Raw genomic sequence first — 14,249 nt, forward strand, 5'->3', positions numbered from 1 at the left:
AGGTGTTACATAAATCGAGTTAAGAAGGTCTCACGTTTACAAATAGTTCTGGGGTTTAGCTGCAGTGCTAGAAGAGGCTCCACTCCTGCATTCTGGCAACTGTAAGTCTGCCCACTTAATAGCTCCTGAAGCCCTTAAAACTAGCCAGATACCTGGGAATTGGCACAGACCTTACATACCACGCTCTGACCTCACTGCCTCTTGTCCACAAACTGGCCCCTGACTTTGAAAAGTGAAAAACTTTCTACCTGTATAAACCTGTGGTGATTTATATCCTCATGAATAAAGACTGGGGTGAGCTGAGCTGCCCATAGGGAGGGCAGGTCCTGTCCAGCCGTGTCCACTGGTGACCAACCGAAGAGTTAGCTACCTGAGCCTCTAAAAATTCCTGCTGAGGAAGTGAAAACAATGTCTATAAAATGTTTACAGGTCAGGTAAAAACAATATACTTGCTCAAAATGGCTAATATGAAAATACTTTGTTCCTGCCCCATTGAAAAAAATAGCTGAATAAACGGTTTACACTCTACTTTTTAAAAAAGACTGCAAGCATCAGTGTGTCCTCTGAGGCTCACCCCTCCCATGGTCCTGGGGGCGAGGCAGGCCACCCTTCCCAGTCCCCATCACCTTCCGGCCGCCCTGCGCTCCTGCTCGAGGAAGTCCGGGGCAGCCCACCACAGGATCCAGTCCGGTCCGGTCCACCACTGGGCGCGTTTCCTCGGGCCCGGGGTCCCAGGTGGGCCGTCAGGGCCGGGCCGACTTGTCCAGGCTGGAGTTGGCAGCGTCCACATCCTTGTCCGGCCCGGGCACGCAGGTGCAGCCCACGGGCACAGTGACATACTCCTCGACATAGACAGCGCGACCACCTGCGCAGCCCGGGGTGCGGCGCAGGACCACCGCGGGCACGAGCACTGGGGCGCTGCGCAGGCGCACGTCCTCCTCCCCGCGTGGCCCGGTCAGGCAGCCCCGGCACAGGCAGTAGGCCTCGGGCAGGTACCGTGGGAAGCGGCCCGGGTCGTAGGAGATCCTGTGGGGAGAGGGCGGCACTGGGGCCCGGGCCACACTCCCTGAACCGCGCCCGGAGTCTACCGCACACCCCGAAAAGGGAGATGCCCGTCCTTAGCCCGGAGCCTGCAGTTCCTCCAAGGGTCCTGTGGCCTCCCACCCCGAGCCGCCAGACCCGTTCAGGAGGCCCAGACCCAGGTCCCTCTGGCCATCAAGGTCCACCCACCACCCTGCCCATGCAAAGGGGCTGAGTGACACGGGGAGGGGGTGGGCAGGCCAGGACCTGGAAAGTGAAGGAGACCCTAAACCTGACCAGTCCATGTTCCTCCATGTCACCCTACTTCCTGGTCAGACGCCAAATCCAAGCATCAGCAGCCCACGGCGGGCCTGCAGCTGCTGGCGGACTCTGACCACACCTCCCTGAATCCAGGAAGTCACTGGTGGGGACCAGCACTCCTCCCTAACATCCCCCACGTCACGAGGTTGCCATGACCCCAGACTCTCATTCACTGTTCATCTGCCCTCTTCTAGAGCCGATCCCTTGTGACCCTGAAGTCTCAAGAGTCACAGCTGTGACCTTTGACCTCACGGGGGACACACTGTATGCCGGTCACGCCCGGGAAGGCCCCGGAATGCTAGCCCCACGGGAGCACAGGACAGAAATGAACCAAACAAGATCAGCCCAAGGGGACCTCTCTGGACTGGTCTTCCCTGGCCTGCAGTGCCTGGGACTTCCGGGCAGCAGCTGAATTAAGAAGTGTCCAGCTAAGAAGGACCTTCACACAACCAGTTATGGAAGCACAGGTGCGGGAAGGCACGTGACGGATGACATGGTGGGGAGGTGGAACCTGACCGGCTGTCAGCGTTGGAGGCAGGAGACCGTGTCAGCCAGGCTAACTGCCCACAGCCTGGGGGCAGCCATGGCCCCTGACTTGAGGGAAGGTCCATGGCTCGCTTCCTTCTTTGGGTCCAGCATCTTTAGACACTGATGGAGCAGATGACTGAGCAGGAAGATCCAGAAATGGCATCTTGGCAGCAATAAGTCCACCTGATGACGCTGAGTACAAGCCACTTAGCAGGAAAGAGCTAGGACGGTCTGTGTGGGGTGATCTGTGGCCCCAGGGAAGGAGGGGGGTGCTTAAACTCGGACCACGCACCTGCCCCCAAGCGCCCCACTGCCCAGAGGGACATATCCGAGTCCTTGGCCACCACGTGGATGTGGGGATAAGGTCAGGTGACCAAGACAGGCATCGCAATGGAGAGGGAGAGCCAATTTAGGCGTGGACCGTCCCCCATCCCAATTCCCTTCTCATCGCTGTGGGGGGTGGGGGCAGAAATCTGTCGAGTTGAGCAGGAGGAGGGTGGCAGGGCCGGCTGGCAAACACCCCTATCTGCCCCAGGACCTCAGATCCACACCGAGCCTGTCCAGTGTGCACACACAGGGCTGGCAACATGTTACGAGCTTTTCATCACTTACTGTCAGTCCTGCCTTTGCAAGAGCTTGACCTTTCCAGCTCTCCAAGCCCTGAACCGCCTCATTCCCATCCTTCAATGAGGGCACAGACCCCCCGGAACGCCTCCAGGCAGGAGTGGGGGTCACGTCAGGAAGAACATCAGCTCCTCCGTTTTGCCTCCAAAGGCCTCCACAACCTGCTCCTGCCGCGTACCTCCCTGAGCTTGGGCAGACTGCCCGGTCCCGCAGTGGGACGCCTGGCGGGGGCCGCAGCTGAGCTTTGCTCAAGGTGAACGAACTCTCCCCCATACTAATCTCATTTCTTAAGGTCCAGTGCAAGTCAGTATCTTAAAGAGTTTTCAGATTGCCTTAGTCAAAGTTAACCTTGACTTTCCCCATATTCCTACAACACCTGGGGCCTCTCAGACACAAATGCACCGTTTCCTCCCCTTCCCCTGGGAGGGAAAGGTGAGGGCTGCACCTGTCCTCCCCTCTTGCTCCAAAGCCCACCCAGTGCTGCACAGCAGATGGTGAGAGGGTGGGTCTGACTCGACCCCTCAGCTTCCTGTCATTCACACCTTAACTTAGCATTAGAAGGACAAGAAATCTATTATAATATCTCCGCTCACATTCAACAAACACCTGAGTGCCAGGGACGTTTCAGGCAGTAGGAATACAGATGAAATAATACAGTCATCTGTTGTCCAAGGACTCACTCTCTCTGGGGTACATGTACAAAGAAACAGTTAACCCAGCCATGGCAGCACGAGCGGCTTCCTGGCAAAGCGGAGCCCAGGTGGATTGGTCCAGGTGGAGGAGAGGAAGAGCCTCTGGGCAGAGGTCAGAGCCTAGACTTGGGACCACGTCAGTTAGGAGGTGCCACCCAGGAGAACTGGTGCAGCTGGAGCCCTCTGTGGAGGGTCTGACCCTGAAGGCAGCAGGGTGTTAAAGGAAGAAGTGACCCAATCTCCTGGAGTTTAGGTCCCTCGGGGTACAGAGTGAAAGACAGGCTGGAGCCCAGGAGAGATCTTAGCTGAAGAGGGAGATTTTTACATTATTAGCACATGAATAGTAGTTAAATAAGATCATTCATGGAAGTGTAGAGAGAAACTCAACAGGTTTCATTCCAAGAGGGAAAAGAGGCAGGGCAATTAAATATTAAAAGAGCCTTGAGAAACCACCAGCAAAATGAAAAGGCAGCCCGCTGAACAGGAGAAAATATTTGCAAACCATATATAAGGGGATAATACACAAGATACACAAAGAACTTGTGTAACTCAAAACCAAAAAATAAAAATGTGATTTAAAAATGGGCACAAGACCTAAACAGACATTTTCCCAAAGAAGGCATACAGATGTGCAACAGGCACATGGACAGATGTCCACCATCACTAATTATTAGAGAAATGCAAATTAAAACCACAATGAGATGTCACCTATATCTGAAAGAATAGCAGTCATCAGAAAGACAAGAAATAAGTATTGCTGAGGACACAGAGAAAAGGGAACCTTTGTGTACACTTGGTGGGAGTGTAAATTGGTGCAGACACTGTGGAAAATAATACGGAGATTTCTCAAAAAAGTAACAATAGAACTACTATATAATAGAGCAATTCCACTGCTGGGTATTTATCCAATGCAAACAAACACCACCTTTAAAGACATAGGATCACTGCAGCATTATTTACAACAGCCAAGACATGGCAACAACCTAAGTGACAGCCAGTGGATGAATGGACAGAGAAGACGCGGTATATATACAATGGAGTATCGTTCAGCCATGGTCAAGAATGAAATCATGCCATTTGCAACAACATGGATAGAACTTGAAGGCATTAGGCTAAGTGAAGTCAGAGAGAGGACGATAAACACCGTGTGATCTCACTTATATGTGACATCTAAACAAAACACAATCACAGACACAGAGAACTGACCAGTGTTTGCCAGGGCAGGGAGTAGAGGGTGGGCAAAATGGTACAGGGCGTCCATGGTACAAATTTCTGGTTATAAGCTGTGGGGATGTACAGCACAGCATGAGGACTAGTTAACAATGCTGTGGCATATTTAAGAGTTGCCAAGACAGTAAACTCTTAGGAGTGCCTTGGACAGCCAGGAGGTCAAACCAGTTAATCCTAAAGGAAAGAGAAAGTTGCTCAGTCGAGTCCAGTGGAATTCTCCAGGCCAGAATACTGGAGTGGCCTAGAGGAAAACAGGCAAACACTCTCCGACATAAATCACAGCAGGATCCTCTATGACCTAGCTCCCAGGGTAATGGAAATAAAAGCAAGAATAAACAAATGGGACCTAATAAACTTAAAAGCTTTTGCACAACAAAGGAAACTATAAGCAAGGTGAAAAGACAGCCTTCAGAATGGGAGAAAATAATAGCAAACGAAACAACTGACAAAGAATTAATCTAAAAACTATACAAGCAGCTCATGCAGCTCAATACCAGAAAAATAAACAACCCAATCAAAAAATGGGTCCAAAGAACTAAATAGACATTTCTCCAAAGAAGACATACAGATGGCTAACAAACACATGAAAAGATGCTCAACATCATTCATTATCAGAGAAATGCAAGTCAAAACCACAATGAGGTACCATCTCACGCCAGTCAGAATAGCTGCGATCCAAAAGTCTACAAACAATAAATGCTGGAGAGGGTGTGGAGAAATGGGAACCCTATTACACTGTTGGTGGGAATGCAAACTAGTACAGCCACTATGGAGAACAATGTGGAGATTCCTTAAAAAACTGGAAATAGAACTGCCCTATGACCCAGCAATCCCACTGCTGGGCATACACACTGAGGAAACCAGAACTAAAAGAGACATGTGTACCCCAATGTTCATCGCAGCACTGTTTATAATAGCCAGGACATGGAAGCAACCTAGATGTCCATCCGCAAATAGATAAGAAAGGCGTGGTACATATACACAATGGAATATTATTCAGCTATTAAAAAGGATGCATCAGTTCTAATGAGGTGGATGAAACTGGAGCCTATTATACAGAGTGAAGTAAGTCAGAAAGAAAAACACCAATACAGTATATTAACGCATATATATGGAATTTAGAAAGATGGTAAAGATGACCCTATATGTGAGACAGCAAGAGACACAGAGATAAAAAACAGACTTTTGGACTCTGTGGGAGAAGGTGAGGGTGGGATGATTTGAGAGAACAGCATTGAAATATGTATATTACCATATGTGAAACAGATCGCCAGTCTAGGTTCGATGCATGAAACAGGGGTCTCAGGGCTGTTGTGCTGGGACAACCCTGAGGGATGGGATGGGGAGGGAGGAGGGAGGGGGGTTCAGGATGGGGGACACATGCACACCCATGGCTGATTCATGCCAATGTATGGCAAAAACCACTACAATATTGTAATTAGCCTCCAATTAAAATTAATTAATTAATTAAAAAAAAAAATACTGGTGTGGGTAAAGCCTTTCCCTTCTCCAGGGGACCTTCCCAACCCAGGGATCAAAACCAGGTCTCCTACATTGCAGGTGGATTCTTTACCTGCTGAGCCACAAGGGAAGCCCAAGAATACTGGAGTGGGTAGCCTATCCCTTCTCCGCAGATCTTCCCGACCCAGGAATTGAACCAGGGTCTCCTGCATTGGAGGCGGATTCTTTACCAGCTGAACTACTAGGGAAGCCATTCTAAAGGAAATCAACCCTAAATATTCATTGGAAGGACTGATGCTGAAGCTCCAATCCTTTGGCCACCTGATGGGAAAAGCCAACTCATTGGAAAAGCCCCTGATGCTGGGAAAGACTGAAGGGAGGAGGAGGAGGCAACAGAGGATGCGATGGTTGGATACCATCAACAACTCAATGGACATGAGTTTGAGCAAACTCTAGGAGATAGTGATTTATCATGGTGATCATTTTGTTACATATGCAGATATTGAATCATTATACTGTACAACTGTAACTAACACAACCTGTCGATTATATCTCAACAAACTAAGAGCCTGAGCAGAGAGACTAAGTGCCCGAGCATTGCTGACCTGGTTTACACCTCCAGATGCCCGAGCATTGCTGACCTGGTTTACACCTCCAGATGGGTCGGGTGCAGTAAGGAACTGAGTCCCAATTAACAAGTGCTTTCATTTGCATGAGAAATTATATGATTGCTTAAAAAACATCAAACCCTTAGAGAGGGACATTCAACAAAACAACACTCCAGCATTGTTTTAGAGTGTCACAAAGTGCCACGACAAAGGATGGAGGGACCGTCACAGACTGAGGGCCCTGAGCTGCCCCAAGGCTGGACCCCAGGCAGTAAAGAGGCACCGCCAGGACCCTCTGCCCGTCCCGGAACCCAGCACCGCCTCCACACACGTCCTCATCGTGCTGAGCAGTGATGCTGATGTCTGGGCAGAGGGCATGGGGATTTCCTCGTGCTAGTTTCACAGGTTTTTCTGTTACTTTGAAATTTTTTCAAAGCATAGGATTAAATAATAAGAGAAAAATTTTTAAGTTTTAAAAATATGAGACAAAAAAATCTGAACCAGACTATTTGAAGATATTAAGGAAGTATTCACTTTGAGGTGTATTAATAGTACTGTGGTTTTGTTAAGAGTCCTTACCTGTTAGAGAAACTACCAAACTTGCGAGTGTGTACACATGCATGCGTGCCTACACACACACACGCACAGTGACCATGTGCCTCTGAACCTGACACTGTCAGCCAGGGGTCAGGACACTCCCGCGCAGGCCCCGAGGGAGGCCCAGCGGTGAGGTGAGGACAGAGAACTGCTGGGCAGGGAGCAGCACTCCTGGGGGAATGGCTGTGCATGTGTGGGTGCACATGTGTGTGCAGTGGAGCAGGGACCTATAAGAAATCTGTGAGGTGGCAGGAGCCCTCAAGCCCAGAGCAGAGTCTGGAGTTCCGGCCCTTGCAGCCACGAAGGGCTGTGAGTGGCAGACAGGCTCAGGGCGACACGGGGGCGCTCAGGCAGTGTGGACACTGCCACGGGAGGGACAGAACCGGCCTGGCAGAGAGGCCCTGCACAGCTTCCACATTTGTGACCTGAGTCTGACCTCGGGGCGCAAAGATCCCTTTCGCGGCTGGGGTTTCTTTTTCGACATGGGTCACAGTCCCTGTGTCACTGGCTAGGGGACCTGACGGCTGCCTGGATGCGGTGACGGGTCAGAATTCTCATCCGACTAAAAATATCCACCCCTATCCCACCAGTCGGCCTTGGGGACGCGCTGGCCAAGGCGCTTGGACAAGACCCCCGCCCATCGTGTAGCATCTGGGTTCATGGCCAGGGTTTCTCTCAAAACACAGAGATGCTGCCAAGGGAGGGGCACCACACATCCATGCCATGGCACCCAGCACCGGGGGGCCTGTGGGGACCACAGCGGGGAGAGGGGAGGGACCCAGACGCCTCGGGACACAGAACAGATGCACTTTCAAGCGGATCCCCCGCAACCTCCTGCCTTAAGATCCCAAAAAGACTCTCAACTGGAGCACTTTGTGAAGAACACTGCCATCAAGAGCCACCAGAGGGATGTCCCTGTCACCAACAAGGACACACCACAGAGCTGCCCTGCGTGCGCGCCCGCCTAGGGGAACGGGAACCGGGCCAGGTCTCCTCTGCTGGGACCCACATGTGAAGCTTGGCCGGAGGCAGTGACAGCTGGCCGGCTTAATCCAGGAACAAAGGACGTGAGGAGGGGATGGAAACCGAGCCCAGAGGAATGTGGGTGACGGCAGGGCCAGGAAAAGCCGCTGGGCCCCGGACCATAGGAAACAATTTGAAGCAGCTCATGAGGACGGTGAGCAGGTCGAGGACAGAGCTGCCGAGTCAGTGCACAAACCCACCCTCCCTCTTTGCAAAACACAAACTAGTCCACAAACAGCAGAGGCTGTGGGGTCGTCTCTTCCACAGCAGTCAGTCTCAAGACCCCAGACCCCAAAGCCGGGAAGAAGTAGGGAAAGGCCCTCTGCCACAAGCACTGGAGGAAGTGGGCCTCAACAGCCCAGGGTCCCCAGATCCCAAGGTCAACAGACTTTCTTAAAGGGGTGGCCTGGAATGAGGGTCCTGAACCTACAATTTCATTCTGACCTGGTTACGAACCAGCAACAGGGGCACGTCACTCCCACTGGTTCTCAGCAAAGTGGAGGTCCCCCAGCTTCCTGAAGGCAGGACTGATAAAGTTACATTTTTATCAATGTTTTCTGCTTAAAAAAGATGCCTGTAATCCCGAGGTTCCAAGGTATCAGAGACTCTGCCCAAAGTAATCTGTCAAGTCGTGCAGTTCTTGTCAATTTCTTTTAAAACGTGGCAAGCTGACCCTAAAATTCACACAGACAGAAAAGGGCCCAGAATAGCCTAGACCATCATGGGGAAGGACGGGGGACGTCCCACTAGCCATCAAGATAACAGCTAGTAACAGCAGTGGCCTTGGGGAAGTTTAAGGGGGCATGTTCCTTTCCCAAGAGCTAGAACTTCTCCTGCACAGGTGCAACTGAGGCAGAAACCAGGCTTCCAAACTGGTTTCCAGAATCGCGTGGTGACGTGGGGCCTGTGACAGCCCCGACTTCTCACCCTTCAGGCCACACCCAGGAGCTCAGCCCTCTAGCCACCAGGAGGCCCAGTACAGAAGCCCCCCAGCTGGGCTGTAGCACCAGGCACCTCGGAGGTGGGGAGCGTTTTCCGATACACTTCCATCTCAGGATGCCCCCACCACCCGCTGGGACACCCCAGCCGAGGAGTCTAACTAGAGCTCAAGGCCACTGCTAACCCAGCATGGACAGAGTGGCGCTGAGACTGCCAGACACAGCCAGGCAGTTGAGCCCTCCCCAGGGCTTGGAGTTCAGCCCAGGGCCAGGCCTGAAAGCCCCCTAGACAATCCTGCCCAGCCAAGCGGAGGGCACCAGGTCCAGGTCTGGGGCCACGAAGCACCAAGATGGGGTCTATGGTTCCCTGTGGAACAGGCCCCACAGCTGGGGGGAAAGAAGGGGATGAGGGGACAGAAGACCTCAGCACCGGCACTTAGGCCAAGCCAGACAGGCCTTCGACATGGCCTTGCCTGACAGGAACCTGGGTGGTGCATCCCAGGGGAGGGCCGTGGGGCGGGCAGCGGGCCTGACCCACTCAGACCCCAAGGCCGCCCCTTGGGAGCACCTGGCCCCATGCTGGTGAGGACAGCCAGGGTCAGTCACCCCAGGCCGAGGCCACCACGCTGCCATCCTGAAGCTGAGCCAGACCCATGGGGTTCTCTGCCCGCCAGGCTGGTCCCCATTCCCATCCCTGCAGGGGGACCCGAGGCTCCCCGGGGCTCAGCCCCACCACCGGGGGTCTTGGAAAGGGTGAACCCACTGAGGCCACAGCAGACGTGCCCACCTGGAGGTCAGGGAAGAGCCCGGAGACACTGGAGGACCAAGAGCTGCCCAGGGACAGAGAAGGGGCCAGGCGAGCCAGAAGTCCCTGGCCCTCTCCTCCCTCGGGGCAGATGCCACGCATTCTGGGCAGCCAGCAGGTCTCTTCAAAGGAAAACAGAACTCTTGCCACAGAGGCTCCAGGGAAGCAGCAGAATCTGGGGTCGGAGCCATGTTCTCGCGCTGTCCCTGGGGTGAGCGGGCAGGCCAGCCCCTTGTATGAAGAGCTTCTGGAAGGTTACCGTCTCCCTGACCTCGTCAGCTGAGGGCAGCGCACGCACTGCCCTCCTCCAAGCCTCACCAGGCGGCTACGGAAGATGGATGCCAAGAGCTTGTCCACCCTCTGCCTGCCCGGCCCCATGTTGGCCTGAAGAGCACAGACACTGTATCCGGACATCAGGATCTGAGAGGTGACCACGTCATGGAACAGTCATACACCCAAGGAAACCACGTAGAGCAAGACCCAGCAGTCGGAGAAGACAACCTTTAAGGCACAACACTCTCACCCTGTGACAAGGCTCCCAATGGCACTTGTATTTTTATTCTCAAACAGTGGTGGCTGCAGCCAAGCCTGCTGTGTTCTGAGAAGCTTGGAGAAAAAGAAAAACGATATAGGACCTTGACTTATTAAAGTCATTTATCCGTAAAAATATGCCAGGGAGTCACGCCAACATTTAACAAGCAGCTTTCAACAATGAGCTTGTCCTTTCTCTACCTCGGAGTCTGAGGATGCCCGCCCCCACCCCCATGTGTCACATGCTGTGGCTGGAGGCCACCCGCCTGGCCCTCTTCTCCCTCCCTCCCTGCCCTTCATAACAGAAAGGACTCAGCGCCCGCGACGATGTGTAGACAAGACACAGACCCCCGTGAGGGCTGAAAGCTTCCTTTCTAAGTCTTTAGGACAGTGAAACAGCCCCAGGCGGCAGTGAACTTGCAAAGGAGACAGAGACATGGCTCCCCAGGTTCAAAGACGCAAGGGCTGAGGGCGGGTGGGCCAGTGCTGCCCCCTAGCGGCCACCCTTGGGAGCCCTGCTCCTGCCCATGGGCACCTTGCCCTCGGTGCCTGAACACGGGTCTGACCCTGCACTAGGGGAGGGAGGTCAATAGAGACAAAGCTAAGCAGGGAGACTAAGAAGGGGGAGGGCTGTCCCCAGTGTCAGGCTCTTCACCTCTCTACTTCTCTACTTAATATTCTTTTACCGGGACTTCCCTGGTGATCCAGTGGCTAAGACTCCATGCTCCCAGTGCAGGGGACCTGGGTTCAATCCCTGGTCGAACTAGACTCCACACGCCACTACTAAGACCCTGCACAGCCAAATAAATACGAAAATAAAAAAATATATTATTTACAATTTTACAGTTCTTTTACAATGAAGAAAAAATGATGTCCAGGGCATAGCCCTAGGCAGAGGATTCCACAAGGGGGCACTGCGAGGAGGGCAGCTGACGTGGGGTCAGGGGTGGGGGTTGGGGGAGAGAGCACCTGTTTCAACCTCCTGAAACCATCAACAAACACCCACTGAGGGGCTTGTGGGAATGAGGATGACCCCTGTGGGCACCCTGCTGGCCTGGCTGCGACAGGGGTGACCCCCTCCACAAGCTGTTGCTGTTCCACCCCTGCTCCCCAGTTACCTGCACAGAGTTTGGGGTGCAGAGAGCAGAGCCAACTGAGTTCTCTTGGGAAAATTCCACTTTGCCGCCGCCCCCTAACCCCGGGACGCCCGTGCAGGTCCCCCAGGCAGGCTCATCCCCCCGGCCCCACAGATGGCGGCCCCCACCGTCCGCGGCCTCCCCTGCTGGTCTGCCCCGCTCCCTGTCCTGCTGCGTTCTCCCTCCGTTTATTCCCGAGCTGCTGCTTGATCCATGCGCTTGTCTACTACAGAATAAACGTAGGTGTGGTGACTTAAAGGTCCAGGAGGAATCAACAAAGAAAAGTAGCAAAGCCTAAAAATATAAACCCCAAAGGAAAGTTATCTTTAGACTATACCCAAAATTGAGGAATATAAACAAGTAAAAATTACACAGCGTGTTGGAGGGTATTTATCTTTGGGGAGTCAATACAGCAATGTGTATCTTTAAACCCTAATAAACCTGTGTTCTTACAATAGGTTCCTTAATATGTCAGTGTAGCTTAAAAATATCTATTGAGCAACCACACTGATTTTATTTTTGTCATATTTGTTTCTAAGCTTAAGAGAAATAAACAGGATGCCACAAAGTAAATGAGAAAATATTTTTCTATTCTGGAGGCTGAATGTTGCTTTTCTAAGAGCCCATGGGTGGGAGCACAGCGGGGCAACAGTGGCCTCTGCACCTGCGTCCTGGCTGGGCCCCCGCCCCGCACACCCAGGCTATGGGTCCCAGGGCTCTGACCTCCGTGCAGCCTGTGAGAGCGCACAGTTCCCGCCAAGCCAAGGCTCTTGGGAAATGGGCGGCTGTCATGACCCACTGAAGCTCCGTTTCTCCAGTGTCTGCTCTTTCATCATGACTGGTAAATTTCCCTTTCTGCTTTCCACTGTAAAATTCAGATGCTTTGCCCAACCCCTTTTTTTGGAGCTTGGCCACGATGGTGGAGCAGGAAGACCACGAGCTCACGTCCTCTCACAGGCACACCAAATGACAAACATTTACACCAAAATGACAAACATTTACAGAGCAGCTACTGATAACACAGACCAGAACCTACCAGGAAAGATGTTCTATGACTGAAGATAATGACACTCAGGCTATACACAGAAGCAAGATACTATACATAGAAAATCCTAAAGACACTACCAGAAAACTACTAGACTCCGTGAATTTGGTCAAGTGTCAGGATACAGGGCTTCCCAGGTGATTCAATGGTAATAAATTGGCCTGCCAATGGAAGAGATGCAGGTTCACTCCCTGGGTTGGGAATATCCCACATGCCACAACTCCTGAGTCTGTGCTCTAGAGCCCGGGAACCACAACTACTGAGCCCATGCACCCCAGAGCCCTCACTCCGCAACAAGAGAAGCCACCGCAATGAGAAGCCCACACACCACAACTACAGAGTAGCCCATCGTCACAACTAGAGAAAAAGCCTGGGCAGCAATGAAGACCCAGCACAACCAAAATTTTACAAAATAATAACTAAACAAAAAATTTTTAAACTTTCAGGATACAAAATATACATTCCTATACTCTAGATGGGGAAACAATGGAAACAGTGACAGACTATTTTGGGGGGCTCCAAAATCACTGCAGATGGTGACTGCAGCCATGAAATTAAGACACTTGCTCCTTGGAAGAAAAGCTATGACAAATCTAGAGAGCATATTAACAAGCAGACATGCTTTGCCAACAAAGCTCCATCTAGTCAGAGCTACGGTTTTTCCAATAGTCATGTATGGATGTGAAATAGTTGGACTATAAAGAAAGCTGAGTGCCAAAGAATTGATGCTTTTGAACTGGGGTTGGAGAAGACTCTTGAGAGTCCCTTGGACTGCAAGAAGATCAAACCAGTCAATCCTAAAGGAAATCAGTCCTGAATATTCATTGGAAGGACTGATGCTAAAGCTCCAATACTATGGTCATCTGATGCAAAGAACTGACTCATTAGAAAAGACCCTAATGCTGGGAAAGATTGAAGGCAGGAGAAGGGGACAACAGAGGAGGAGATGGTTGGATGGCATCACCAACTCAATGGACATGAGTTTGAGCAAGCTCCAGGAGTTGGTGATGGACAGGGAAGCCTGGTGAGCTGCAGTCCATGGGGTCGCTAAGAGTCAGACACGACTGAGCAACTGAACTGACTGATACTCTAACTAAACAAAAGATTAGAAAGAGAAATTCAAGAAACAATCCCATTTACCATCTCATCAAAAAAGAATAAAATACCTAGGAGTAAATCTACCTAAGGAGGCAAAAAACCTGTACTCTGAAAACTATAAGATGCTGATGAAGGAAATAAAAGATGATACAAACAGATGGAAAGACAGAACATGTTCTTAGATTGGAAGAGTATTTTTTAGATAACTGTACTACCTACCCAAAGCAATATAGAGATTCAATGCAATCCCTATCAAATTACCCAATGGCATTTTTCATAGAACTGGAACAAGAAATTTTTAAAATTCACATGGAAATACAAAAGATCTTACTCTTGAGAAAGAAAAACAAAGCTGTAATAATCACACTTCCTGACTTCAGACTATACTACAAAGCTACTGTAATCAAAACAGTATGGTATTGGCACAAAAACAGACATATAGCTCAATGGAACAGGGCAGAGAACCCAGAAATAGACCCACACACCTATGATCAACTCATCTACAACAAAGGAGGCAAGAATACACAATGGTGAAAAGACAGTCTGTTCAATAAGCACTGCTGGGAAAGCATGTAAAAGAATTAAATTAGAA

The 14,249-nt window shown here is 51.3% G+C and overlaps 1 protein-coding gene across 1 annotated transcript in view; it reads right to left on the minus strand.

Annotated features, from left to right (window-relative positions):
* Positions 1-605: 605 nt before the first annotated feature.
* IL17D (interleukin 17D) overlaps positions 606-14,249 on the minus strand; it is a 30,838-nt gene continuing 17,194 nt past the window's right edge. The window contains exon 4 of the mRNA XM_055542576.1: positions 606-1,026. Within this exon, the coding sequence (XP_055398551.1) occupies positions 744-1,026 (283 nt within the window). The 3' untranslated portion in view covers positions 606-743. The remainder of the gene's footprint in view (positions 1,027-14,249) is intronic.

The sequence above is a fragment of the Bubalus kerabau genome, chromosome 12 (genome assembly GCF_029407905.1).
Source record: "Bubalus kerabau isolate K-KA32 ecotype Philippines breed swamp buffalo chromosome 12, PCC_UOA_SB_1v2, whole genome shotgun sequence".
Lineage (NCBI taxonomy): Eukaryota > Metazoa > Chordata > Mammalia > Artiodactyla > Bovidae > Bubalus > Bubalus kerabau.